The 26,145-nt window shown below is 40.0% G+C and overlaps 1 protein-coding gene across 1 annotated transcript; it reads left to right on the top strand.

Moving 5' to 3' along the window:
• On the top strand, positions 1-26,145 carry LOC115411296 (NACHT, LRR and PYD domains-containing protein 12-like). The gene is made up of 14 exons (XM_030123384.1): positions 1-114; positions 698-827; positions 1,421-1,656; positions 2,537-3,843; positions 4,007-4,488; positions 4,611-4,784; positions 12,881-13,054; positions 18,942-19,115; positions 19,535-19,708; positions 20,659-20,835; positions 22,828-22,853; positions 24,029-24,173; positions 24,274-24,320; positions 26,062-26,145. Exons 3-12 carry the CDS (start codon positions 1,638-1,640, stop codon positions 24,052-24,054), a joined length of 2,733 nt encoding a protein of 910 aa, XP_029979244.1. The 5' UTR covers positions 1-114; positions 698-827; positions 1,421-1,637; the 3' UTR covers positions 24,055-24,173; positions 24,274-24,320; positions 26,062-26,145.

The following is a 26,145-nucleotide window of genomic DNA, read 5'->3' as shown; positions in this document are numbered from 1 at the left end:
CACGACCCTCGGACATTGCGGAACCGTACTGTGCACGCGGAAGAGGAAGACGACATTTGTGATCGACATGGAATTATTTTCCTGATAAAAGTGTGTGAAACTATTAAACTACAGGTATGGAGAGTTCTGTCGTCTATTTTATCTTTAGTTTGAAACATTTTCTCGAGTGCTTTAACAGTTTTAGTTCCATTTTCACCGTAATGAACCGACTAGTTTTAGTTCTGTGTAGTTTTAGTGTGAGTTTATTCAGGTTTTTTAAGGAAAACCGTTGATTTATAAAAGCTGAGAACGAGGGCTGGAAGAATGAAGGACATACAGATGACTTTACAAAACAACTGATTTGTCGAATACAAGGAATTTTGTCATTTAAAAAAAAAAATTCTGTTTGTCATTTAGAGAAAACGGAACCTGTACCCACAGTTCTGTTTTAGGTTTATCTGTTTTTATTTAGTTTTCCTATTTTTAACATTCAACTGCTTGTTTTTACTCTTAAGTTTTGCTATTTTAACTTCTTTGCATAAGTTTTTTTTAAAACCGTATTTTAACCGTTTTTTTGTTTTTTGTTTTTTTTCCTACTTTATTTGGTTTTGGAATCAAGTTAATTAATCCTTGCTTCATTGTAGTTGACTTCCTGTTTTGTGGGTCATGTGACTGCTGGACTCTGAGTTCTATGTGCTGTGGCTGATTCTTCTTCCAGGCTGAAGTTCACACAGTGAATGTGGATGAAGAGGACACAGCTCCGTCCACAGCGTCTGGTCTTCTAAGGGGGGGTTGTCCATAAAGGATCCTCCAGGAGGCGTTGGTGAACGAGGACCTTCTGATCCACAGTGAGTCAATCACAGAGTTTTTAATAGTTTTTATCTCAGACTTTATTTCAAGCAGCGTATGACTGTCAACACAATTTTTTTCAGATTTGTAAAACCTCAGTTCTTATCACTAATCCATTAGTCTTTCTGTGCTTACACACCTGAATCACTTCCCTCACGGTGAACAACTTTGAAGATGACTCCGTCATAAACACAGTCCACTTGTTTACAGAACAAACCCAAACGTCACTCAGGTCTTTTCAGAAAGGTTGTTTCAAAGTGCATTGTGGGAATGGGAATTCCACACAGCAGCAATTTCTTTGTCTCTTTCTGAGAGCTGAACCCAAATGTCACCTTTACCTTCATCCACCGACTAGACTTTCATTAAAACAGCCCTGGTGGACTGTAGAGTTTTACGTTGCAGTGATCTGGCTCGTTTTCTTCCAGAATCTGTGAGAAACTGCGTTCACTTCCCACAATGCACTTCATGACAATATTTCTGAAAAGGCCCAAGTGACGTTTGGGTTTGTTATGTAAACAAGTGGACTGTGTTTATGATGGAGTCATTTTCAGAGTTGTGGAACCACTTGTTCTAAATTTGTTCATGTCCTCAGAAAGAGGAGGAGGAGTCCTGGTCCTGAGGTGGACCCACAGTCCTGTTCTTTGTGCCTGAAGGTCCTGACTGATCCAGTCTGGACCAGCTGTGGACACTGGTTCTGCAGAGAGTGCATCAGTTCATACTGGGACCAGTCTGGTCCATCAGGAGACTCCTCCTGTCCCCAGTGTGGAAAAAGATTCAGAACCGGAGCCAGAACTGGAACCGGACTGCAGATGGACAGAACTGTACAAGGTAAGACTGTAATTCTGTTTAAAGATGTCATCAGTCCTGAAAACATGTCTACTCACTGACTGTGTTTCAGTTTAAGTCACATTTTTGTAGCATTAGAAAGATCTACATTTTCATGTGTATGTTCTTATTAAACTGCATAAAAAGAGGAAACATCAAAGGGTTTAATTCTAAGAAAAATCTCATCATTATGAAACAGTAATATTTATGTGAATATAAAGTCTGAACACATCCTCAGCTCATCATCGTCTTTATAGAACATGTGCTTCTGAAAAATAAATAAAACTACAATGTAAAAAGGAATCAAATCCAATATACTGAGGTGGGTCCAGTTCAAATATTAAACTGATAGTATGGATGAATATGAAATGTATCAGATATCTTCACTACACTGGACGAATACGACAGCACTTTATTCTATTTGCTTTTTGTTTTCCTTCTATTTGACATTAATGTTTGGATGGAAACGTCAGCATCGTTTTCAGTAGATTCCATTTGACTAGACTTAACTTTTCTATTCTGAGATACCAACACAGTCATGAACTAGTATGTGTTATTCTGTTTGTCTTTGTGAATAAAATGTGTTTTCATGTAAATTTACTCTAATTCTTTGTGATTTAATTGTATAACGTCAGGTCAGGACATATTCACATAGTGTCACAGCTTTTATCACTTTTATAGTTTTTTTGGGTGAAATACTGTAGAATTCCAGCCTGTTTTAAACCCGACCTGGTGAGTGTTGTTCCCTCAGTGGTTCATTCAGGGTTAGACTTTGTGTTTGTTGTCACTGTTAGGGAGCTGAAGGGATGAAAATGGTGCCACTGTCCAAATACTTCATGATCCAACTGTGTTTATTTAAAGTGTTTGTATTTTGTGTTTTCAGATGAACATAAGCTCAGTCTGAGGAGCAGGTGTGAACGTGTGACTGAAGGAAGTGATGAAGAAGGAAGTGGAACCCAACTAAAGCAGATCTTCACTGAGCTCTACATCACAGAGGGACAGAGTGAAGACGTTAATACCCAACATGAGGTGAAGACGCTGGAGACAGCTTCCAAGAAGAAGACCATCCAAGACAAAAGAATCAGATGTCAGGACATCTTCAAAGCCCTACCCGACCAGCAGAACCCCATCAGAGTGGTTCTGACCAACGGCGTCGCTGGAGTTGGAAAAACCTTCTCGGTGCTGAAGTTCACTCTGGACTGGGCAGAGGGTTTAGAAAACCAGGACGTCAGTCTGGTGGTTCTGCTGTCCTTCAGAGAGCTGAACCTGGTCAGAGATGAGCAGTACAGTCTGCTGACGCTGCTCCGTGTTTTCCATCCAACATTACAGAAGGTCACAGCAGAGCAGATCAGCGTCTGCAAACTTCTGTTCATCTTCGACGGCCTGGATGAAAGCAGACTTTCACTGGACTTCCACGACTGTGAGGTGGTTTCAGACGTCACTCAGAAGAAACCAGTCAACGTGCTGTTGACCAACCTCATCAAGGGGAACCTGCTTCCATCAGCTCTCATCTGGATAACTTCCAGACCTGCAGCAGCCAATCAGATCCCTCCTTCATGTGTGGACAGGGTAACAGAAGTCCGAGGCTTCACCACCGACGTCCAGAAGGAGGAGTACTTCAGGAGGAGATCCAGTGATGAAGATCTGTGCAACACAATCATCTCACACATCAAGACATCCAGGAGCCTCCACCTCATGTGTCAAATCCCAGTCTTCTGCTGGATCAGTTCTATGGTTCTGGAGCACATGTTGACTTCAGACCAGAGAGAAGAGCTGCCCAAGACCCTGACCAACCTGTACTCACACTTCATCATGGTCCAGACAAAGAGGAAGAAGAACAAGTATGAAAAAGGAGGTGAGATGGAGCTGACGGAGGCTGACAGGGAAGTTCTTCTGAAGCTGGGGAGGCTGGCGTTTGAACAACTGGAGAAAGGAAACATCATGTTCTACCAAGAAGACCTGGAGCAGTGTGGTCTGGACGTCACAGAGGCCTCGGTGAAGTCAGGAGTTTGTACCGAGATCTTCAAAAGAGAGAGTGGACTCTTCCAGAAACCACTGTACACCTTTGTACATCTGAGTGTTCAGGAGTTTCTGGCAGCAGTTTACATCTACCACTGTTTGACCAACAACAACACAGAAGTAGTGATGAGGTTTCTGAGAGGAGGAGGAGAAGAAAAAGTAGAAGAAGAGGTTTATTTGATTCTTTAATTGTATTGATTTTTAAAAAAGAAGTCTTTATTAAATTGTATCTATTTAAATCATAGTGTTAAAAATTAAACTTATTTTTAATTATTTTATTGATCTTATCTTAATATTTTCAACATTATGTTTTTATATCCTTTTTGTCTTTTAGGAGTATGACCATAATTCAACACTCGATGTCTTCCTAAGAAAGGTCATGGAAAAATCCCTCTCCAGTAAAAATGGCCACCTGGATCTGTTTGTTCGTTTCCTTCATGGTCTTTGTCTGGAGTCCAACCACAGACTTTTTGGAGATCTGCTGGGTCAAACAGAGATCAGCTCAGAAACCGTAGACAAAGTCATCAAAAACCTGAAGAAGATGAATACTAAGAATATCTCTCCTGACAGAAGCATCAACATCTTCCACTGTCTGATGGAGATGAACGACCACTCAGTCCAACAGAAGGTCCAAGAGTTCCTGAAGTCAGAGAACAGGTCAATGAAGAGACTCTCTGAGATCCAGTGTTCAGCTCTGGCCTACATACTGCAGATGTCTGAGGAGGTTCTGGATGAGTTGGATCTGAAGAAGTACAACACATCAGATGAAGGACGACGTAGACTGATTCCAGCTGTGAGGAACTGCAGAAAGGCTGAGTAAGTACTGATGTGAATATTAACATTATTCACCTGTGTAGTGATTCATCACCCTGATGAGGAATCGATCACGGAACCATGGAGAAGGAAAAATAAATGTTCTGTCACATCTACTTTTTCAGTCTCTCTTGGTGTGGGCTCTCAGACATTCACTATGAAGTCGTGGCCTCAGCTTTGAAGTCCAGTCCTTCCCATCTCACAGAACTGAACCTGAGTGGTAATGACATGAAGGTTCCAGTTGTGGAGGTTCTATGTTCTGGACTGGAGAGTCCAAACTGCAGACTGGAGACTCTGAGGTCAGTCCAATGTGTGTCTACTGATGAGATCTTTTGTCTTTTTCTGTTTAAATCCTGACGTTCACTGTTCTCCATTTGTCTGAGCCGTTGTAAATGTTAAACAGGTCATTTTATTATTTCAATAGAAGATTCAGTTCTGTTTGTCCATAATTCATACATTACTGAGGCTGACATCTATAGAAACCAACAGATTGTTCATCATCTAATTGTTTAAGAGTAAAACATTGAGTAAACAGACCTGAATGATTGAGGAATGGAGCTGCTTCCTCTTGGACTGCAGAGTCCAAACTGCAAACAGGACTCAGTTCACAGATTCTCCACTCAGGTTCTACAGCTTCATCTGGTTAAATCAGTAACTTTGCTTTTTTCTGGGTTTGAGGTAAATCTTTGTCATCGTAAATGATTAAACAGTATTTTCTCCATTTTTTGAGCAGTGACAAGTGACACTTGGATGAATTTAATTTGTTCATAATTAATACAGGGTTGAATCTGAAATCTGTAAAACCAAATCAAAACAACATCCCCTTTTGTAATTGATCAAACTGTAACTTTTACTGTTATTTCTTTGGTTTCAGCTCATTTCAGTGTTTTCAAAGAACAGAAAAAGAATCAAGGATGAGTAATATTTGTATGACATATGTTTGAAGAAGGGTTCTGATCTGGTTCTGCTTGTTAACTCATGTAAATGATAATTAAAGTGTAACTTTGGCCGTTAGCGTTCTGAGTCGACCTCTACCTTCGATGTGACTCCGATGGAAAGACGATGAGACGGAGGTGATGAGGGTGTGAATGTCCAGGTGTAGATGTGGGACTGAAGTAGTTCAGGGACATCCCAGTGAGTGGGATCCAGTCTGGTGGTGTTGAACAGAGCCATAGAACTACTTCAGTTCCCTGTTGGAAAAGCAGCAGGATTTGTCTCATTTCAACTGAAAGACAAGTTGACTGAACAGCTGTGATTTTTATTATTAATGTAAATATCCTGACGTGGAGTCGTACTAAATGTTCTACTGTTTCATCATCACGGTGTGAAGACTCAAGGTTTTAAAAGAGAAAATGTTGAGTTACTTTCACCTACAAAATGCACAATATTATAGATTTGTAGATTTTTATGTGTATTTTTTTTATTTTTTTACCAGCGTTGGTTTTATTTCTTTACAGTTCAATCATAGAAATCAGTTTATTCCTTTGAAAATACACGTGTTGGTGTAAAATATAACTGAAATGTAATGGACCAGACTGAAAACAACAAAAGTGATTCAGACACAAGAATGTGATGGAATAAACAAAGTGATTAGGGGTGTGTATCAGCGAGAATTGGCAATATGATACAAATCACAACACTAGGATCACGCTACAGTATATTGTGATATATCACGATAATGTTAACAAGGCGATATTTTTTTGTTTTCTGTTTTTTTAAGAGCAGTATTTTCTGGAAAAACTGAATTACACCAGAAATATGCACAAATACCAAACACATTTTTATTTGATCAGAACAGGATCTAAGGCTATATCACAAAACTTTCCTCTTTAAACAGTTAAAGTGCAGGATTTGGATAAATAAAGTTTTAACATGTGGCTTTACCAATACAAAGAAACCACACAAATAAATAAAAAATGTTTTACAGACATTACAGTTTAAGATCCTGCTTCAATGTTCATCTTCTATTAGTTGTGAAAAGAATGCATAGTGTTCAGTCCCTGAATCATCCAACATCAGAACATTATTTTTGTGCAATCCCAATAAAAAAACTAATATCTGCCTCTTTCAGACAGTAAAAAGTGCTTTTAGGATGTTTGAAATAACCATTGTTTAACAAAACAGCGTTATCAATTAAAAAAAACTACATGTATGACCTGCAGTATCATAATACTACTTTTGTCGTAAACAAACAACAGAGCGAAGTACCCATGTGAATATAGAAATAAAAGAGCATGATAAACAAAAAAGAAAAATGAACTTCTGCCATGTCTGCATTTGAATAAATACCTAAAATATCGATACAGTACTTTTTAATATCGATACAGTATCGTGAAGTGAAATATTGCGATACCGATATTTTCTTCCACCCCTGAAAGTGATCGTTGTATTATTCAGTTATGATGGCATTTGCGCATGCGTGGCGTCTGTCAAACCGCCGGCGGATCTACTCCTAGAAATCCAGCCTTTTAACTACTTATTTCTTGCCTTTCAACGCTTACTCACTTGAACCTAACCTCTTAACCGTGTCTTTTTAACTTGACGCCATCAATCCAAACCTCCATCAGGACAGGTCAGTATTGTCAGTGGATCCTTACCTCTGGCTGTCACCCATCGCTTCCCGCGCTCTGCCCGGTATCTCGCTGTTTCCACCATGGCGTCATCCTCATCAGCCGGAGATAGTCCTCTTGTCGAAGCCAACAAAACCCTGGTAAAGGCTTACCAAACTATCGCGGATCTCAAAGAGGAAATACTGCGCCTCTCCGCAGAACTCGAGGAGAAAAATGCCCAGCTCTGTGGTTTCTCCAGCCGCCTTCCCACACTGTCCAGTCTGTTTCTGAAAAGCGCAGAGAAGCCTCCTGTGATGATCTCCTGTGATGATACGGTGTTATGGGATCCTTCCTCTGCCTGTTCTCGCCCCCCGTGTTCTACACCCTGGTCTGAAGTGGTGATTCGTGGCCGCAAAAAGAACACGAGCAAAGACTCACCACCGCCGACCATCAGCACATCAAACCGCTTCGGCGTCCTGTCCGTGGAGGACGCTCCGGCTCGTCCCCCCGCGGCTGGTGTGCCCCCCATCCCACCTGGCTCTGTCCCGGAACCGGCTCCTGCTGACTCCGTGGCTGCCACCGAACTGATTACCGGCGACGGTCCTAAAGCCGGTCCTCCTGTGAAGCCGTCGAACAAGGGTCCCCGCTCCTCGGTCCGCTCCTCTGCCCGGCGCCGCCTCCTCCGAGAGGCCGTCCGCCGTCACTCCGACGGTCCACCCGTGGAATGTCCACCTAGAGAGACCAGGAACCCTTCACCTTCAACACTGTCTCCTCGACCACTTTTCCCTCCGACCACCGCTATCCTCGGGGACTCCATCATCCGTCACGTCCGTTTCTTTAACGCCATAACCAGGTGTTTTCCTGGTTCCACCGTCACCTCCATCCTCCATGAACTGCCTCAGCTGCTGCTCTCACTGCCGTCCACCGTTACCCGGATCATAGTTCACGTGGGCTTCAATGACACTTCTCTTCAACAGTCCGAAGTGACGAAGGTTCATTTTAAAAACCTCTTTGATAAACTGAAAAGATCCGGGAAGGCTGTTTTCATTTCCGGGCCCCTCCCCTCCTTTGCCCGTGGTGTGGGCCGTTTCAGCCGACTCCTCAGCCTGAACACCTGGCTCCAGTCCGCCTCTGTTCTGAACGGCTTCAGTTTTATTGATAACTTTAATCTGTTCTGGAACCGCTCCTCCTTCTACAAGTCCGATGGCGTCCACCCCTCTACACTAGGCAGCAGCGTCCTGGCTCAAAACATTCAACACGCTGTCCAGACTAAAACCACTCCCACACCTATGTGACTACGCTCCCCGTCTTCTGCTGCAGTCACCTGCTCCCCCTGCTGGTCACATCAAACATCACCACGTTCAGAGTCTCCTGTACAGTCTGTAGTCAGACTGAATACCACCCCAGCTGATCTCTCCTCCTCTCCCAGCCCCTCACTAATGACAGTTACACCCCTCACTCACACCAGCTCACCTTTGAGGAACAATCTCTCTACTGGTCACCATCCTATTCCTGTTATTTTCGGTTCACGTATGGGGTTTCACACTGCTAAAAGGCATCGTAATATCACCAATCTCCGCCCATTAATATACACCGCAGTCATTGGTGCGTCCTTCTCTATAGGGTTATGGAATTGCCAATCTGCAGTGAACAAAGCAGATTTTATTGCTGCCTATGCCAACCATCACACACTGGACATCCTGGCTCTCACTGAAACCTGGATTACGCCTGAAAACAATGCAACCCCAGCCACACTTTCTATCAGCCACACATTCTCTCATACCTCTCGTCCATCTGGACGAGGAGGTGGTGTGGGTCTGTTAATTTCCAACAAATGGAAACACAATCAACTCCTACCTTCAGTCAAATACAACTCCTTTGAATACCATGCCATCCTAGTGACAGCACCAGTCAAACTTTACATAATTGTCATTTATCGTCCACCAGGGCAACTGGGTGATTTTCCTGATGAGCTTGACACTCTGCTTTCCTCCATCCCAGAGCATGACTGCCCCATGCTAGTCCTCGGTGACATGAACATCCACTTAGACAATCCCAGCTTCTCAGATTTCATGTCACTAATACTCTCTTTTGAGCTACAGCGGGTTTGCAGTCCTCCAACCCACAAAGCTGGTAAAGAGCTCGATCTCATTTTCACCCGAAACTGCATCACAGACGCCCTCACAGTCACACCTTTACACCTGTCTGACCACTATTTCATTCAGTTCAGTGTGTCTCTCCCTGAAAAACACTCTGCTCCCTCCCCCATGGTCTCTTTCCGCCGCAACCTCCGCAATTTGTCCCCCACCCACTTCTCCACTGTCGTAGCCTCCGCTCTCCCTCCCCCCAGCACTTTTTCCTCCTTAGAGGTTAACGATGCCACTGAGTCTCTGTGCTTTACACTTAGCTCCTGTCTGGATAATCTGTGTCCTCTATCTACTAGACCCGCTCGATCCTCCCAGTCCCACCCATGGCTCAATGATAACCTCCGGTCGCTGCGTACCAACCTCAGAGCCGCAGAGAGAAAATGGCACAAAACAAAAAGCTCTTCTGACCTGATCACATTCCAGTCACTATTGGTATCCTTCTCATCCAGTGTCACTGCTGCGAAGAAGGCTTACTATAATAACAAAATTCATTCTGCCACCGACACCAAGAAACTATTCTCAACCTTTAAAACACTACTCAACCCTCCACCTCCACCGCCCACTACTAATCTGGCAGCAGACAATTTTGCTTCATTTTTCACAAATAAAGTGTCTACTATCAGCAGTCAGTTCACTGATCCACCCATAGACTGCACGCCTCCTTCTTCAACATCATCATCATCACACACTGCTTCCTCTCCCCTGACTATGGCTACTACTAACTCAACTGATAAAAGCCCAACTGCGTCATTCCCCTCATTTACTCCCCTCACAGAGAACGAGGTGTCTAAACTCCTTTCCTCTAGCCGTCCTACCACATGCCTGTTGGACCCTATTCCATCCAACCTCTTACAGTCTGTTTCCCCTACTATCACAGCACCAATCACACATGTGATTAATGCTTCACTGACTTCAGGAACATTTCCTACAGTATTTAAACAAGCGCAGGTAACACCACTACTCAAAAAACCTTCCCTCACCCCCACTCAAGTGGAGAATTATCGACCAGTCTCACTCCTCCCATACCTTTCTAAGATCATCGAAAGGGCTGTTTTCAAACAGGTCACAGAATTCCTCTCCCAAAATAACCTCCTGGACATCAACCAATCTGGCTTCAAAATCGGCCACTCCACTGAAACGGCTCTGTTGTCTGTGACAGAAGCCTTGAAAGAGGCTAGAGCAGCAGCCAAGTCTTCAGTACTCATTCTACTGGACTTATCAGCAGCATTTGACACTGTCAATCATGATATCCTGTTATCCATACTCTGGAACATGGGCATCACAGGCCACGCACACTCCTGGTTTCAATCTTACCTTACTGGTCGGTCCTTCAGTGTGTCCTGGCTAGGGCACACATCAGCAGTTCACCGCCTCACCACGGGGGTCCCCCAAGGCTCTGTTTTGGGCCCCCTCCTTTTTGCCATATACACCACCTCACTCGGTCAGATCATCCACTCACACGGCTTCTCATATCATTGCTATGCTGATGATACCCAGCTCTATCTGTCGTTCCCACCTGATGACTCCACAGTCTCAGTGCGGATCTCAGATTGTCTCTCTGACATATCTGCATGGATGAAAGCCCATCACCTTCAGCTGAACCTGTCCAAAACTGAACTGCTGGTCTTCCCAGCTAAGCCAACCATACAGCTGGACACCTCCATCACTATTGACTCCATACCTCTGGCTCCTACCAGTGTAGTACGTAACTTGGGAGTCATGATTGATAATCAGTTGACCTTCACGGATCACGTTGCCTCTGTCACCCGATCATGCCGTTTCACTCTGTTCAACCTAAGAAAGATCAGGCCATACCTAACCGAACAGGCCACCCAGCTCCTGGTGCAGACTATGGTTATCTCCCGTCTTGACTACTGCAATGCTCTTCTAACGGGCCTCCCAGCTTGTGTTGTCAAACCACTACAGATGGTCCAGAATGCAGCAGCGCGTCTGGTCTTCAATCAGCCTAAAAGGGCACATGTCAACCCCTTACTCATTGAGTTACACTGGCTACCCATAGCTGCCCGCATCAAATTCAAATCTTTAATCCTAGCCTACAAAATTCTCCGTGGGTCTGCTCCTGTCTACTTAGGTGCACTAATAAAAGCTTATGTCGCCCCACGACCACTCCGCTCGTCTGGGGAACGTAGTCTGGTGGTCCCCAGACCTTGTACAAGACAATCCAGGCTCTTTTCATGGGTCGTTCCACGTTGGTGGAACGCTCTACCAAGTGCTACAAGAACAGAGTCATCCCTGCCTATCTTCAAGAAGCTCCTGAAGACCCAGCTCTTCCGAGAGCACCTCCTGTCCTAGCACTTTCAAACATTCCATTTTAAATATTCTAATAAGGTTTTTCCCAGGACAACCACAGATTCTTTCACGATTATCTCTGGAGCTGCTGCGGTGGTCCTGCCTCTCCCCTGCCCTCATCATCACCACTCACTTATCCTCAACCGCCTCCATGTGTCTCCCCCTACTCCTCCCTTCTCCCCCTCTCCCCCAGTCCCTATCTCTATCGCTCTCTCTTTTTCCCCTTCTCTACTCTCTCTCTTTAACCCCAACTGGTCAAGGCAGACGGCCATCCTCCAGGAGTCTGGGTCTGCTCGAGGTTTCTGCTGTTAAAGGGAAGTTTTTCCTCGCCACTGTCACCAGTCACAAGTGTTTGCTCCTGGAGGATTCTGTTGGGTTTCTGTAGAATTGACTTAGAGTCTGGTTTTGACCAACTCTATATATAAAATGTCAAGAGATAACTTTCTTGTGATCTGGCGCTATATAAATAAAATTTGATTGATTGAGTGATTTAATTGGTTTTCCCCTGTAAGTCGCTTTGGAAAAAAGCGTCTGCCAAATGCGTAAACATAAACATAAACATAAACATGTTGGACTGATCCACAGTAAAAGAAAAAAAAGACAGTTACGTTATTAATTTTAATATGAAGCATTTTAAATCAGACATAGTAATGTTTATCTGTACAATTTTTTTGTTTTCATTTTAGTTTTATAAATCTAGTATTTTAAAAAAACAAGTTGTCTTTTGTTTTCTGTTTCCTAGGAGACTGGTAAACAAATACAAACACGTTTTGTTGTCATAGATGTCACTCATATTTATTTAAACGTCATTAAAGTATGTTCATCCATATCATATAGTATCATCAGACTGTATCTTTCTATCCATATATAGATGCTATAGAATCACTATCCACAGACTGAAATAATCCATTAGCTCAACAACATTAATGCTAACAGCTCATAATCCAACACTGTTAAATACTATTCATACACTGATAATCACACAATATAAAATGAATGGAAACTAAACAGGAAAGTTTTCACAGCGCTGTTATTTAATGACAGGATCTTTACAGTCTGTGTGAAAAGGAGATCATAAACCAAATGAAGATGGATCATGATCATATAGAATATCATTATATTGTTGAAAATATTAAATCAAAGATGCTTAAGAGTAAATTACACTTTACTGACATGTGCATTATTTGAACTGTATTTAATTTATATTTATTAAACTAATAAAGTAGAAATGTTAATTTGTTTTATTTGAATTATCAAGTATCTTTAGATTAATTACAGGTCAAACTCATTGATTAGGACATAGTAATGTTGGACTGAACATTTAAAACCTGAACACATCTGACTGGATTATGAACAGATTTGAATCTATTTCATTTATTCTTTATTCAGATTTTATGACTGCAGTTTGTCAGATGTCAGCTGTTCTTCTCTGGCCTCAGCTCTGAAGTCCAATCCATTCCATCTGACGGAACTTGATCTGAGCAGAAACAACCTGAAGGATTCAGGAGTGAAGCTGTTGTGTGATTTTCTTCAGAGTCCAGACTGTAAACTACAGATTCTGAGGTTGGTTCACTGTTGTTTTAACAAAATGGTTCAATGTTCCATTTTTAATCCACAGCCCCAGTAAAAAACACTTTTAAAAGGACATTGTTTTCAACATAATTCCAAACAGAATACAATGTAAACCTTCTGAACCCACATTTTATTCACAATCGAACATAGAAAACAAATGTTTAAAGTGAGAAAATGAAGCATTTTAAGGAAAAAGTTCCAAATGTAATATTGACCTTGATGTCAGTCAGACGTGTGTGTAAAGTTGTTCCAGGTCCATGTTTCCCACTGTGGACCATCTCCTCTTCTTTAACAACAGTCTGTAACTGAGGACACCAGTGGATGGAGTTTGGGGACATGAATGTTGTCCCATTCTGCTCTGATATAGTGTTATAGCAGCTGTGTTGTGTGTCTTTGTGTATTTGAAGATGTTTTGTCTCTAACGTTGTGTTACTTTCATGTTTTTTCAGTTATTTATTTTATGCCGTTTCACTTTACTGCATCATTTTTATTACATTTATTATTTTTTATCCATCATTTAAAACCACAAATAACCATCAAGTGTGTTCAGTTTTAACTCAAGACTAAAAATCCTACTTTAAACTGGGAATGAATAAGGATTTGACATTTATCATAATAATCGTGTGTGTAACTTGATTTGTAAATGTTTATCATTTGTAATATTTTTGGTCATATTACCCAGACCTACATGGACAACATCAACCAAAACCAGTCTGATTGTGGTTTTTATAAAGTCATTGGGTTTGTCTCATTAACGCTGAAGTCAAATGAAATCCAACAAAAAATAATGTCTGAATTTGAGCGTCCACTCCTTCCTCACCCTCTCCTCTCAGTCTAAATCTAAAGACTGTAATTGTAGATATAGATGAACCTGCTGCTGTTCATAGTGTTGTAGAAAAGTGAAGCCACTGTAGATGAAGTCTGATGTCCTCTCAGACCACTTTACTGACAATGAGCTTCAAGTCATTGTGTTTTTTTGAGCCAGTAACGTTAAAAACCATCAAGAACTGAAGCTTCACTGTAGACAGTTGGAGAGTGACCTGAGAGGTAATGGAAATGAAGTGTAAAGCACAGCAGAAGAAAAACCAACATCAGTGAATGTCCTTTCTATGAATAACAGCCACATAATGTGGAGCAGAGTTTTCAAACTCATTTTAGTTCAGTTCCACATTCAGCCCAATGGAGGGTATGCACGTGACGTCAACGCTAGTGGAAGTCACCGCAGTTCCGGCCACTGAGTGGCAGAAAGAGGGAGATGAGTAGCGGCTTTGGCTTGAATACTGTGAAAACTTTAGAACAGTCTAAAAAATGGGGAAGAGCTGTTGTGCCATTGATTGCACAAATAGGTTTAAAAAGCACTCTGAGCTATCGTTATACCGGCTATCTAAAGCCAAAGACAGAAGAAGCAGATGGATCGCTCCAATTCGTAGAAATAACTGGAATCCAGGCAATGAAACCTGGATTTGTGGTTGCCATTTCGTGTTGGACAACGTTAATTTATGCTGTATTCTTGTGTAAAATCATACCTTAAATTACATATCGTTTTGGCTAACGTTCCTTCTTAGTAAAGCTCTTAATGTTAGCATCTGTTATTTAGTTCTATATTTCAGAACTGAAACGTTTGTGTCTTCAGTTGTGTGATTCTGAACCTTGTGCTCTACATAATTTGTAAACTAGCTTAAACTGAGGCTAACCTAGTTTTCCAAATAAGGGGGTACTCTAGCACAAAGCTGTTGTAGCTGTGTTGTATCCAGTATTTGATGTTAACTCTACTTAAATCTCCACAGTACCAGTAGATCATCCACTCACTTTCGTTAATACTAAGGGTTCAACTCCAGTAAATCAGTAGTGAACTGTGAGCACTACTGCTGGGCCTTTACCTTGGCGATCACCGCCAAGAAACTACGTCTTCACTGACAGAAAACCTCAAAAACAATAGTATGTTGAATTGAAAGCACTCACCAGCTGTAATCCTCTAATTAACGATGACCAGGATTTCAACAACTCTTTGTCTTTTGGATGCTTTCAGCCTTTGCATTGGGGATTTTCCCGGCGTTGAACTCAGTTTCATATAAATGTCAGGATACGTAATTTCTGTCCACAGATCAATGTTGGTAGAACACTTGTTGTTTGGTAGCTTGTATGGATCCATGTCCGGTCCAATTGTCTTTAATTTCATGCTATATTCCACATTTTTCCCGGTCTCGCTGTAGTTACTGCTATGCTCCGCTATGTAGAGCCGGTTTGTTTTTGCCACTCAGTCTGACTTAGAGGGGCGTGGCCCAGGGGGGAAGTGACGTATCTGCATTCCCTCAATGTGATCTCAAGTGGACCAGACCAGTACAAGAAAAGCAGTGAAAAAAGTCCAGTTATATGATGAAAATATTCACATCTACAACGTATCCTTTAAAATAATGTCAATAAAATCAACAACCACAAACAACCTGAAATGTATAAAGAAAAAATAAGTGCAATTTTCCCAATATTCTGTCTGAGTTTATCATTTCCACATGTGCATTACAACTTCCAGATCACAGTGGATCTACAAAGACACAAAACATGTATTAATAGGATTAATACTGTAAAAATTGTACTTAAAGGTGGGGTGCGAGATGTTTTCCTGGAGCATTTTTTAATATATTACTTAAAATCTCCTGCACACCCCGATTACAACTAATTAATTAATTAAATGTTCTAACACAAATAAAAAAATGTAGCCACCTGTGGAACGGACAGGACTGAAAAAACACCATCCAATCATTTTAAGCGCCCAATCAAAATGATTGAACGGTGATATGTCTATCAAACTCAACTGTCATTTGCACCAGGATGGAAAGTTCACCGGCAAACTGTTTAGTCACAACATAAATTACTAGGAAATGTGTCGATAGTCAGATAGGTCTGAACTGGGACTGTTCTGTAAGAGCGGGGGTGTTGGAGGAGACTGAATGAAGTATGCATGGATCGGGGGTGGAGCTGGTGAATTGTTGCTGTTCAGCGCTTGTGAACCTTCAAGAACAAACATTGTGTGTGCCAGTACTGTGGAGGCGTGGCTTCAGGGGGATGTCTGAAGAAAGGAGTTTGGACTTTTGAATTGAGTATTTTCAAGATGTAGCTGCTCCAACCGTTTTTCTAAGATCTCAAACCCCACCTTTAAGATGTTTCAGATTAATATTTTTTAGGTTATTCACATTTTTGTGAAAGGATAGTTTGTACATGAAACATTTTCATGTAATTAAAATTTTTGAAAAACAAAACAAACAGTCAAATTGGAGGTTGTCCTTATTTTTCTGTTATTCTGATAGTATTTTACTGGTCTGACCCACTTTAGACTGAATCTGTTTGTATGTGACCCCTGAACTAAAAGGATTTGAACATCCTTGATTCTTTATATGTTCAGTGTCATTTTTATATTTCATAAATTGATGCCATGGCCTGAATGGGACCCTTTGGTGGGCCGGTTTTGGCCCACGGGCCGTATGTTTGACCCCCTGATCTCTCCCTAATCTTATCAGTGGGCAGGCGAAGTCCTAACCTAAATATAATGTATGTATTTTCACATCACTAGCCTCTACGTGGAATGTTTAAAGGTGTATATAAGAATTGAATTCAGCTCTGAATACACAAAAGTTGATGAAACCTGGAATTTGCTGATAATGTGATTGATTCCATGGGTTGAATTCCTTTGTGTGTCTGTGATGCAGGACTTTGAGTGACTCCAGGAATCCTGGTAATAACCAAACACAATGATTGGATTCATCAAGCACACAATGAAAGTGGTTCAGTAATGACAGACTGAAGTGTGTGGTGGTTGGCCTTAGTTACTGGTTTTATGTCCAACATAAAGGAGGGACCTCCACCTGTTTGAAAAGGAAAAACAACCTTAATAAAGATGAAATGAATCCTAAAGATTCAGTGTAAACTGGTCCAATGTGGTCTTTGAAATGACTAAATAAAATAACTAGTAGAAGGAGTTCACTTGTATTTAGTATCAGTTCACTCTCCAACTGTTTGTCTGAAATGTGTTCAGTTTCCAAATGTGTCCAGTTTTAGTTTTTGAACTCCAAATGACAGTAAAATTCTTGTTTGATTCCCAGATCCTGGGTTGAGTTTCTAACCTACTGTAATTTGACATGTAATGTAGTTCCATATGACATGAAATTCCTGAGGAACAGGGTTGTTTGTTTTCTACCAGTAACGGTTCCCTCCAGGTCGGTCCACTAGTGTCACATGACAACACCAAATGTGGTTGTTAGCCATTTGCAGGACACAGCGTTATAAAAATAGCTTTATTCCTGTTGCCGTCACTGAGCTCAATAAGGAATAGTGACATTGCACTTTACTAACTTACTTAGTTATTTATTCCATTTCTTTGCTCTATTATTATTGTGACTTCAAATTTTTTAAATTTTTTAATTGTATGTTCTTATTCTGGTTTTTTATCCCGGATTGTTTTTATCTTTTCTGGTTTTTATTGTGTTTTATTGTATCTTGTTTTATTTATTTGATCTTACCTATTTTATTTACTTATCCATGCTGCTATACCGATGAATGGTGGAACACTGAGCACTTTTTGTCCTGTCTTTTTGTCCTGTCTGTAAGCGTGATCACGTGCCTGTCTTGCATGTTTAATGTATGTTATGGAAATGTTCAACTGATAACCCACACACAAAGAGGAGGAGAGAAAGTTAGAGTTAAAATAAATAAATGCATTTATTGAGAAGTCAATCACAGAGAAACTCTGTAAGTGAAGTCTGATTAAACAAGAGAAAACTAAAGATTATATAGAACCAAATCCAACCCCCTCAAACTATGATGTCATTCCTTACGTACATCGTACCACCCCATACTACTCCTTCTCTGCTCCGTGAAGAGGTCATGATGACCTCTTCACTCTAACCTTGCTTGGATCCAATCTGGAGTGCAGGCGCCATCCTCTATCTACACATTCAGACATTTAGGTGTTTGGGTTTTAACTCGAGGCAAGAACTCCGTTCCTGGGTTGGGGGTGTTACAGAGTGGTAAACATCACACATAATGAATAATGACTCAGCATTAAAAGAAGATGTACTAACAGTATAAAATATAAAGAGTATAAAATATAAAAAGTAAATTTTTCCACCACATTAATGTGTTGTTGTAATGCCAAGGCAATCACCTAGACTGCAAAACAAATCTACCTACGGGTATATTGACCTTGACCTGTTTGGATGTTTATGTTCTGACAGATGGCACCCATGAAAATAGAATATTTGTGTATTATTATTTTATTTCCATGTAATGAATCTACATTCATTCATCCACATGACATTCTAAACCTTTATCATCTCATCCAACTGTATCTTTCTATCCATATATAGATGCTATAGAATCACTATCCACAGACTGAAATAATCCATTAGCTCAACAACATTAATGCTAACAGCTCATAATCCAACACTGTTAAATACTATTCATACACTGATAATCACACAATATAAAATGAATGGAAACTAAACAGGAAAGTTTTCACAGCGCTGTTATTTAATGACAGGATCTTTACAGTCTGTGTGAAAAGGAGATCATAAACCAAATGAAGATGGATCATGATCATATAGAATATCATTATATTGTTGAAGAAATGAAATCAAACATGTTTAAGAGTAAATTACACTTAACTGACATGTGCATTATATGAACTGGATTTCATTTATATTTATTAAACTGATAAAGTATAAATATTCATTAATTTTATTTGAATTATAAAGTATCTTTAGGTTAATTACAGGTCAAACTCATTGATTAGGACATAGTAATGTTGGACTGAGCATTTAAAACCTGAACACATCTGACTGGATTATGAACAGATTTGAATCTATTTCATTTATTCTTTATTCAGATTGAGGGGCTGCAGTTTGTCAGATGTCAGCTGTTCTTCTCTGGCCTCAGCTCTGAAGTCCAATCCATTCCATCTGATGGAACTTGATCTGAATTTGAACGACCTGAAGAATTCAGGAGTGAAGCTGTTGTGTGATTTTCTTCAGAGTCCAGACTGTAAACTACAGATTCTGAGGTTGGTTTTATTGTTACTATTGGAAAATTCATAGGTTTCAGTAATAACTAATTAACTAATAAACATAATTGACTGTATAACTCTGAAATTCTAAATGATCTATTGTTTTACGTACTCATTTCAAGTTAATGGTAACATTAAAAATAAATCCTGGTACTTAGAGAAATTAAACTTGAGTTGTTAAATTAATGAATGTTTTTGACAAACGGCCACATTTCAAAACAACCTAAAGTCATGATATAAATATAGTCTAAATTTAGTTCACATTAATAATAATCACTCAGGAAAACATTATTCCTCTATATCCTGCGTTTGTGATTTTTATTTTCTATATCTTAAATTACACATTCATAATCTGAACACATCTGACTGGATTATTAACTGATGATTTGAATCTATTTCATTTCTTCTTTATTCAGATTGTATCGCTGTGGTTTGTCAGATGTCAGCTGTTCTTCTCTGGCCTCAGCTCTGAAGTCCAATCAATTCCATCTGATGGAACTTCATCTGAGTGGAAACAACCTGAAGGATTCAGGAGTGAAGCTGTTGAAGGATTTACTCAAGAGTCCCGACTATAAACTAGAGAAACTGTGGTCAGTTCACTGTTTGTTACTGTTATAGAGTTAACATGTTCCATTCAGAGCTGAATCCAGTCAAATTCAAATATGCTTTGAGAGTATTTATTGTATTCACAGGCATAAGGTGATCTGATCAGAACCACTGAAATCATTCTGTGTTTAATGTTGGGAGATGGAGAAAGGGCTCAGTCCATGTGAAATCACCAGCCTTCCAACTGACCATCTCCCATTTACTTCATACATTCATAAAATAATGTTAGTATTCCAGAAAACAGCAGACAAAATCTGATCCTGATGTCTTCATAGTTTTTAGTTTTTGTGATGTGAGTGAAGATACTAACTCCAGGACTTCATTACTTTTTAGATGTTCATGACAGATGGATGGTTTCACACTGATTTTGTCTTGGTGGATCTCCACACTGAATCACATCAGATTTTTACAACAAATAAAAATGTCTGAATGATGAGGCATTAAAAAGGAGAAGAAAGAAAAAACTACACCTATTTTCAGTTGTATAATGCTCATGTGTGACAAGGTCTAGTATGTACAATTATATCAGTGGAATTAGCATGTTTGTATTAATGTATGCAGAAAATATGAAACTGGTGTCTTTAAACAAACTTTGTTTTCAGTGCATCAATGACACCATGTTTTCTGTAAAATATAGAGGTACTGAACTGAAGATCCATCACAAATCTGTATCATATTGAAAGTATGAAGTATTGGAGATGGTTAGTTGGTAACATTTTGTGAATCTGATGATTTAAGGTGGAAAAGACAGACTAATGACGGGATGGAGCCGCTTGGAAATCGATAATGAATTCAGGAATCAGGAATCATCATTTTAGTGGATCTGATGTGGATGAAGAGATGGAACCTTTGTTAAAGGGCAGCGAGAGCAGACAGAGATAAGGGACGAACCCACATGTGATCAAACATGACAGTCTGTGTGTTTTATGTCTAGGATCTACGATGCTATTGGAATCCCTCAGACATTAACTGGAATCCCGATGCGTCATGGAGTGGAGACAGAGGAGGACACATCAGAGTCTGGCTGTGGGGTCAAAGGTCGTCCTCCAGACTCTGACAGTGAACCTGGACCCTCAGATAAACGCAGTGGTGTAGTCTACGTGATACGCAGGTATACGCCGTATACCCACTACAAAAGGTCCCAAATTTCCGTATAACCACTGAAAATGCGCAAAGATACATATCGGCACGGTTTTGTGACATAACTTTCACTTTACCATTCATAAATTCCACTTCTCTGTGGTACAGAGCGGACACTTTTGGACCATATGGGGCTTCCGTTAAGCGTACCGTTACCTGACGTTTACTACTAAGGAAATAGTCCAACTGTACAGCAGGAACGACTGGTCTAACACTAGACAGTGAAGGATAGTGTTGAAAAAATGATAAGAAAACAAAGCCAAATGACGCTGTTTCAGTAAGTCCACCATTACTACTGCCGCTTCAGGGGACAGTCCAGCTGTGGCTGCTGCTAACACTAGTATTACTGTTAGAGAGTCTGATGCAGCTTTAGCTGATGGTACAGAAGGACAGTCTGATGACGTCACCGTCCTACCTGGTAAGTGTAACTCCTGTATGTTATTATAAAAATAGTAACCGCTATTGTAACAGCAAGTGACTGGCACATTGAATTATATCGAACACTGGCTAAGTGGTGGTTTGGTTGAAATTAATGAGGTGTGGCTGCTGCTCTGTGTGTTGTAGATGAGAACTGGACCTGTCCATCTTTGTGCAGTGACAGTCAGACAACAGAATTCAAAAACAGACATCCTTGGTTAGAGTAGAGAAACGGAAAGTTTGGTAAATATTAGACAACATATAAAGCTGGTAGAAACCATGTAAATGTACAAAGTTAATGCTATATTCAAATGTTAATATAGTTCATTCATAAAATTGTTAATAAAAATTAAATTAATTCATTGGACTAGATCCAGTGGTGCCACAGGGACACATTTCCTGTTCAATAGTCTCTCTGTTGAAAAATAAATAACTTATCTCCATGTTTAATACATGTATGAATAGGTCTGAGTATGTACTTTCACGACATGTTGCAATTTACAGAAAGAAAATTTTGGGTAAAAATACTTACTCTTCTTGATTTGAAACGTCTTTGTCTTGTCGTGTCACGGGCTGTTGAATAGTTAATTGAAGTCCAGCTGCCAATGACAGTTACACATCTTGTCTTGCTTACAATACATTTACATTTAGATAATACATAACAGTCTTTCATGATCTCACTTATGTGTGGATGTATACTTAATGCATTAATGAGCGTGGTGGTTCTTGTGTGGGGCCGTTTTGGAGCAGCTGCTGCTCTGGAAGGGGTGCTGTGATACAGATGTTGCTCCAGGACGGGGGTGTATGAGGTTGTGAGGGGAAAAATCAGAGTATACCCACTAGAATAAACTAGACTACACCACTGGATAAATGGTACCATTATCACTGACACCATTTGAGAACATTGTGTGTCTTTATTTCATACCTTACAGTAAATAACATGTTCAGTCTGTTGTTTTCGCCCAGAGATCTGAAACCATATGAACAGAGCTGTGGAACACATGTTGAATTCACATTTAATCCTTAATGGTTCATTCTTGAATTCTCCTTCTAACCTTTAAATCCAGGTTGATGCAGTGAGATGTTTAGAAGGCTTTATTACCCCGCCCCCCAAAGGGGAGGCAACGGGTATTGTTTTTGGTTCAGTTTGTTTGTTTGTTTGTTTGTTAACACTCTAGCAGCAAAACTACTGGTTGAATTCATACCAAATTGGGTTTATAGATTGCCAGTTACCCAGAGTAGATGTCATCACATTTTGGGAACAGTAGGTCAAAGTTCAAATTTTTAGTGTATTTTTTAAAATCTATTTTTCTCCATTTACTTATAATGGGCAAATTTCAAATGTCTAAGAAGACATCCGTTTTGTTTCAATTTACCTCAGACTTGGCACATATATAGAGATTATTGATATGCTGACATCAGCACACATATAGACATGATGACATCAGCTGGATCAATGACAAAATAAGCTCCAATACGTGTGAGGTGCGTGGTTTGTTGTGCCTGGAACCACATGTTTGATCTGCATTTGTGTTTGTTTCAACAGAACTAGAGCTGACAGACATGAACCATGTGAGTAGAACATCCACATTCAACCCTTTCATGCATAGTGGTCACTACAGTGGACAGCTGTTCTACAGCTGTTCTCTTGTATATTCATGGATTTTTTTGTTTTAGTTTCTTATCAGCCAACACATTGGACGCTTTTGCATCATCCCATACACTGCAATTGATAACATTACTATAACTTTGCTGTTCTTGATAAACCTGATCTACCATGTTTGAGTGTAAATCAGTTCCTTGTTATTGTTATCAGACTGTAATTAACAACAAAAGTTTTTTTTTTCCTTTTTGCATATTATCTCCATGGAGTGAGTAATGACTACTATTAGAGTATGTTAAAATGAGAGAAAACATCAAATTAGCAGCATTAAAATGTTTTTATTTCATAGTTTTTACACAGTATATCAGTAAATCCATGTGTCTTTGCTTCAAAAATTAAACACATGGTGTCCAGTTGAGTGGACATTTTGCAACTCCATGAAAAATAGCTTCATAAAAAAAATTAATTAATTGCATTGTTTTTTTAATGCCTATAGGGGAATAAAATCACTCAAGAAAAAAATCTCAGTTAAGGTTCTCACAATTCATGCATGAAAGGGTTAAAAAAAATTCAATCACATCGTTTTTTTCATGACTAAAGAGGAATAAAACACTCAGGAAAAAAGTCTTTACTATAGTTCTCATAATTCATCCATGAAAGGGTTAAGACAACTGTTGTAAACTGTGCCTGTGGATCAGCTTCATACCTACAGTCCAGGACTAGTCTGGCTCACAGGTGGACTCTGCTGGAAGAATCCCACCAATGGGCCTGTAGTTTTGTTTCACTAGTTCAAGTTTGTATGAGTTGGAAAAATACACAATTCCTGAACATTGTTGAAAATTCAGTAAGAAGATTTGGAACTAAAAGAAAACCACATTTAGAAGAATGAAAATCCAAATGCCTTAATCCTCAGAGGAGCACAGACATACATGTAGAATTAGCCACTATTGTGGACACTGTGTCTGAGTCCTGCAGCTGTACTTACAGGATGTTTGAATTCATCTGAATCTTGTCATCCAGACAGTTAAACCAACATCATCTTCCCACACTTAAGCTTCAGCTGTTGCATGTTTTGTATGTGGTTTCACCCACTGGGATGAAACCACGTCCACCAGTGAGTTTGCCGACTCTCTTCACCCACCAGGTCCGTCACTTCAGACTCAGACCTGAAGGAGTCTGAGGACGGCGTAGAGGACTGTGTGGACCGAGACCCTCGCACCAATCCTGAAGATCCAGAGAAGCAGCAGCTCGTCTGCGCAGAGGCTCAGGCTGGAGCGTCCAACTGGGAGGTACACAAACACAAACGTCAACCATTTGGACAAACAACAGTAAGTCACAATGAAAACTAAACAGTGCATGTGGATGTAACAAAACCTTTGTAAATTACAGGAGTTCACACCTGAAGTATCAGCTGAGTCTGGACACATTTCATACAGGTAAGAAAATGGAAAGTATAGAACATTAATACAGAAAGTTATTGTTTTATTCTTTGCACTTCACATTCTTTGAACTAAACTCACCAGACTGTTGAAAATCCCAGAGCTCTACTGCAGGTTCCTTTTTAACTCTGAGTATTTGACGTTGTCTCTTGGGGCTTAATGTCATCGTTTGTTTGTGTTCTCTAAACCTCAGCAGATGTTTATGTTCATTGGACTGGGTTAAGGTTTGTACTGAACATCATTTATAACATATGTCCATGTAAATAAATGAAATGATTCGTTACCTGATCAAAAAGAATCTTTAGTTTTTAGAAATGAATGTCTCCTTGTGTTTCCAGACTCGCACTATGCTTTAAATATCTGTGATAAAAAGATTTACTTTATTCATTGATGTTAGCCCAGTTCGTAGTGTTCAGGATTTCTACAGGACCAAATAAGTTCTACATATGATAGAACGGAATTAAATGAATGAATGTTCCTTTAGGTTTCTTGGACGTTCAGTAAAAATTTCAACCCAATCTAGTGAAAACTGTGAAACTTAAAATATTCTGAGCTAAAGCAGATTCTGAGCAGAGCCTTTGGATTTTCCCAGGTCCCATCTCTAGGTGGTAAACTGAGTTCTGCTGCTTTCAGTACGAACATTAACACATTTTCCCCTGTAATTCAGACAGCAGCTATTGATGCTGATTGTCCACTGTGTTTGTCATTCACCTCTGTGTTTCCACTGGCTCTGTCCTTCTCTTCCGTTTTTTGTAATTATCTTTTTATTATTATTTTTTTCAGTCAGCATCATCTTAGCATTTTACATCATTTACATGACTTCTATGTATGTAAAGAAAAAAAACAAACAAACCCAAAAACATACTCAAACAGGGGAGCATTGACAGAATAGTAAAAAATATACAAAGCCACCCAAATATAGTTAAAGGGAAATAACAGATATATTTCACATTCCATTCTTTTCCCCTGTATAAGATGAACATTTAAAGTGTGTAGCACGAACCAAGGGTTTACATGGATCTAAATGCACATTACTCTCATCAAGTAAAATCGTCTCTTAATAGTGTTATAAAATCAACCCAGTTTTTCCAGTATTTGGTGAATTTGTCTGAATCCAGTCTGACAGAGAAAGTCAACTTCTCCATCCTATAGATGTCATCTATAACCTCTATCCAGTCCTCCATTTTTGGTGCATCCTGTTTTAGCCACTTCCTAGCAATGTTTTTTTTTTTACCTGCTACCGACAATATTCTGAATAGATATTTATCCTGTGAATGTGTTTCTCCCCTGGTTCTCTTTTCCCAAGTATATAGATTCAAATGGGAATGGAAATTGGACTTTGAAAATTTTCTCCCTGCTTTTCTTCAAATCCTGCCAAAAAGGCCCAATATAAGGGCAGTCCCAAAATTATGAAAATGACTGGCTTTACTTTCTCTTCTGTTTTTACTCACATGTTCAATCAGCAGCTTCTGTCTCTAGAGGAGAAACAACCTGTGTTTATGCTCCAACTAATAAAACAGCACAAATCATGTACAGCTGCCAGACGTGTTATCTATGGAGGCTCAAAGACGTATCGAATAAACACACTTTATCACTAAAACATATTTAATGATCACAGATGAGGATTAAAGCAGAGTCTAGTTTTGACTGAAGACACTCTTCACTTCCTGTGGACATTAAACCTGCAGCTGGAACACATGGACCTAAGGCCTAAATCTTACTTCTGGGTGTTTTACAGGTTCAGTGTCCCCGTTCGGGTTCGTTCTGCTGTACTCGGACTGGATTGGTGTTTGTTGTGGATGGAGAGGCGGGCCTTCAGTAC

The sequence above is a fragment of the Sphaeramia orbicularis genome, chromosome 20 (genome assembly GCF_902148855.1).
Source record: "Sphaeramia orbicularis chromosome 20, fSphaOr1.1, whole genome shotgun sequence".
Classification (NCBI taxonomy): domain Eukaryota; kingdom Metazoa; phylum Chordata; class Actinopteri; order Kurtiformes; family Apogonidae; genus Sphaeramia; species Sphaeramia orbicularis.
The sequence above is the reverse complement of the archived record's forward strand: the minus strand, read 5'-3'. Positions and strand labels throughout refer to the sequence as shown.

Excerpts from the sequence above, each read along its gene's own strand:
- LOC115411296 (XM_030123384.1), top strand. Across the intron at positions 13,055-18,941 it reads TGTAAACTACAGATTCTGAG|ATTGAGGGGCTGCAGTTTGT; the intron begins GTTGGTTCACTG and ends TTCTTTATTCAG. Across the intron at positions 20,836-22,827 it reads GTAGTCTACGTGATACGCAG|AACTAGAGCTGACAGACATG; the intron begins GTATACGCCGTA and ends TTGTTTCAACAG.